The sequence below is a fragment of the Chiloscyllium plagiosum genome, chromosome 5 (genome assembly GCF_004010195.1).
Source record: "Chiloscyllium plagiosum isolate BGI_BamShark_2017 chromosome 5, ASM401019v2, whole genome shotgun sequence".
NCBI classification, from domain to species: domain Eukaryota; kingdom Metazoa; phylum Chordata; class Chondrichthyes; order Orectolobiformes; family Hemiscylliidae; genus Chiloscyllium; species Chiloscyllium plagiosum.
This window is the reverse complement of record NC_057714.1, coordinates 122,479,243-122,482,937: the sequence shown is the minus strand read 5'-3', so window position 1 is coordinate 122,482,937 and position 3,695 is coordinate 122,479,243. Positions and strand designations below refer to the sequence as shown.

Below are 3,695 nucleotides of genomic sequence, written 5' to 3'. Positions count from 1 at the left end.
ACTCCATCCCCGCTGCCCACTCCATCCCCCACTGCGCACTCCATCCCCCACTGCCCACTCCATCCCTACCTTCTAGCCTCTTGTCCACAATGGCCAAACTTTTCCGGAAAGCATTCTCCGCCTCCTTCAGCGACTCACACGATTGGTCTGTTTCATAGATGTACAGGTACGTCCGACCAATGGTAGCCCAGGCTCGCTGCTCCTCGATGTCATTGCTGACTGAACGGGCCAGTTCCAGGTGTTGGTGCTGGTGCTGCAGGAAGGCCAATAGAAGTTTGTCATTTATTGTTAAAGGAATCCAGTATAAAAGTAAGGAAATGTTGCTGCAACTGGACAAGGCATTAATCAGATTGCATCTGGAGCATTCTGGACAGTTTTGGTCCCTTTACTTGAGGAGGGGTGTAGTTGTCTTGGAGACAGTTCTGACGAGGGTCACTAGATTGACTCCAGAGATGAGGGATTTGTTTAATGCAGAGAGATTGAGCAGTTTAGGCCTGTCCTCTCTGGAGTTTAGAAGAATGAGAGGCGATCTCATTGAGGTCTATAAGGTGCTAAAGGGGATTGAGAAAGTCAATGGAGAGATGATGTGGAGATGCCGGTGTCAGACTGGGGTGTACATAGTTAAAAATCACACAACACCAGGTTTATAGTCCAACAGGTTTAATCGGAAGCACTAGCTTTCGGAGCGCTGCTCCTTCATCAGGGGGTTGTGGAGCACCTTCTATGTCTTATGGTCCTGCCCCACAACCCCCTGATGAAGGAGCAGTGCTCCGAAAGCTAGTGATTTTTAACTTAGATAGAGAGAGGATATTTCCTCACATGGGACAGTGACTGACTGACTGGTGGTGTGGGTTACTGTCTGACAATCTGATGATGAGAGCAGGGCCCAGGGCAGGCACAGTAACAAGGATTCGCTACCTTCAGGGCACCAGCGTAGTTCCCAATCTCAGCCAGGCATTCTCCGATCTTCCTGTTAGCTATCGCCCGGCCTATCACATCACCGAGCGCCTCTGACAACTGCAGCTCCTGCTGGTGCTCTTTGATTGCATCCTTGAACTCACCTGGTTCAGGAGAGAGGGCATGGGGTGGGGATGAAGCAAAACCGGAACAATGAATTAATTGAGCGAAAAAGCATAATCAGTAAAATGTTTCAAAACCATTTATTGACAAAACATTGTAGAACCTACAGGCCTTGGAGACAGAGCTGGGTGGATAAACCCAGTCACGGTGACCCGGTCTCCATTCCACACACTGAGTCACACGAGGCAGCACCAACGTGCTGGTAGGCACAGATCCACAGAGAGGCAGGTCCAATGTCTACACTGCCAAACTCTCCAGGGACTGTACCCACACCCCCACAAAAACAGATCACTGGGCACTGTCTGAGGCTTTCCCACTCGCCAGGTCTGCTAGACCCTGTGGGGGCCGGTGTGTGCGCGGTGAGACCGAGAGAACGTCGAGTCCAACGTGCATCAAAACATTCACTTTGTCTCTGTTTGCCCATGGGGCCTGCTGAATTTCTCCAGCACTAAGTTTTTATTCCAGATCTCGAGCATCTGCACCACTTTACTGTTATATGGCCCGAAAACTCAGATGTAGGAGCATGCTGACTTCGGGATTTGTGCAAACTCTGCAAGGAGAGACGGTTGGGGGCGGGGGGTGCTCCGAGACTTACAGAATAAACCCCCTGGACCCACAAAGCACAGAGACAGCAAATCTACCTGCACGCAGCAGAACTCACCATGTCGAGCCAGGACCTCTCCAAGACGGTTACAGAGATTCGCCTGCTCCCTCAGGTCATTGTTTTTCTGAGCTCTTAACTTGGCTTTCTCAAGATCTGCAAACATTAAAGAGAAACAAATGATCAGGTCATTTTAAAAACAGCATTGAAGAATGCATTGAGTACAGGAGTTGGGAGATAATGTTGCAGCTGTACAGGTCATTGGTGAGGCCACTTAGAGTCATAGAGATGTACAGCATGGAAACAGACCCTTCGGTCCAACCCGTCCATGCCGACCAGATATCCCAACCCAATCTAGTCCCACCTGCCAGCACCCGGCCCATATCCCTCCAAACCCAGCGCAGAACAGGCCCTTCGGCCCTCGATGTTGCACCGACCTGTGAACTATTCTCAGCTCATCCCCCTACACTATCCCAAAACCATCCATGTGCTTATCCAAGGATTGTTTAAATCTCCCTAATGTGGCTGAATTAACTACATTGGCAGGCAGGGCATTTCACACCCTTACCACTCTCTGTGTAAAGAACCTGCCTCTGACATCTGTCTTAAATCAATCACCCCTCAATTTGTTGTTACCCCCACCCCCCCCACCGTACGAGCTGATGTCATCATCCGAGGAAAGAGACTTTCACTGTCTACCCTATCTAATCCTCTGGTCATCTTGTATTTCTCTATCAAATCCCCCCGTAGCCTTCTTCTTTCCAATGAGAACAGACGCAAGTCTCTCAGCCTTTCCTCATAAGACCTTCCCTCTAGACCAGGCAACATCCTGGTAAATCTCCTCTGCACCTATTCCAATGCTTCCACATCCTTCCCGAAATATGGAGACCAGAACTGTACATAATGTTCCAAGTGTGGCTGCACCAGCGTTTTGTATAGTTGCAGCATGACATTGTGGTTCCGGAACTCAATCCCTCTACCAATGAAACCTAACACACCGTATCCTTCTTAACAGCACTATCCACCTGGGTGGCAACTTTCAGAGATCTATGTACATGGACTCCAAGATCCCTCTGCTCATCCACACTACCAAGAATCTTTCCGTTGACAAAGTACTCTGCCTTCCTGTTATTCTTCCCAAAGTGAATCACCTCACATTTAGCTGCATTGAACTCTATTTGCCACCTCTCAGCCCAATTCTGCAGTTTCTCCAAATCCCCCTGCAACCTGTAACATTCTTCCAAACTGTCCACTACTCCACCGACTTTAGTGTCATCTGCAAATCACTAACCCATCCACCCATGCCTGCGTCTAAGTCATTTATAAAAATGACAAACAGCAGTGGTCCCAAAACAGATCCTTGTGGCACACCACTAGTAACTGGACTCCAGGCTGAATATTTTCCATCAACCACCACTTGCTGCCTTCTTTCAGGAAGCCTGTTTCTAATCCAAACTGCTAAATCACCCTTAATTCCATGCCTCTACATTTGCTCCAGCAGCCTACCATGTGGAACCTTATCAAAGGCTTTACTGAAGTCCATGTTCACGACATCAACTGCCCGACACTCATCTACATGCTTGGTCACCTTCTCAAAAAACTCAATGAGGTTTGAGAGACATGACCTGCCCTTGACGAAACCATGTTGACTATCAGAAATCAAATTGTTGCTTGCTAGATGATTATAAATCTTATCTCTTATACCTGAACAGGACAAACAGGACAGACTACAGATTCAAAAACACCCCCCAGCAATGGTTCTCCTTCAAGATCCTCCGCTCCACGCTCGCAGCAATGCGCCGGCACCTAACCTCTCTACTTCAACAGTTTCCTCATTTTCCCTTCCCCCACCTCACCCTAATTCCAAACTTCCAGCTCAGCACTGTCCCCATGACTTGTCCTACCTGCCTATCTTCCTTTCCACCTATCTACTCCCCCCTCCCCATCACCTTCATCCCCTCCCCCACTCACCCATTGTACTCTATGCTACTTTCTCCCCACCCCCACCCTCCTC

At 48.9% G+C, this 3,695-nt stretch overlaps 1 protein-coding gene across 1 annotated transcript in view; it reads right to left on the bottom strand.

Annotated features, from left to right (window-relative positions):
• Window positions 1-3,695, bottom strand: part of tonsl (tonsoku-like, DNA repair protein) — a 67,062-nt gene that overhangs the window by 52,059 nt on the left and 11,308 nt on the right. The window contains exons 3-6 of the mRNA XM_043691082.1: window positions 2,916-2,918; window positions 1,742-1,837; window positions 919-1,061; window positions 70-253 (exon numbers count right to left, since the gene is read on the bottom strand). Coding sequence (XP_043547017.1) covers window positions 70-253; window positions 919-1,061; window positions 1,742-1,837; window positions 2,916-2,918 — 426 coding nt within the window. The remainder of the gene's footprint in view (window positions 1-69; window positions 254-918; window positions 1,062-1,741; window positions 1,838-2,915; window positions 2,919-3,695) is intronic.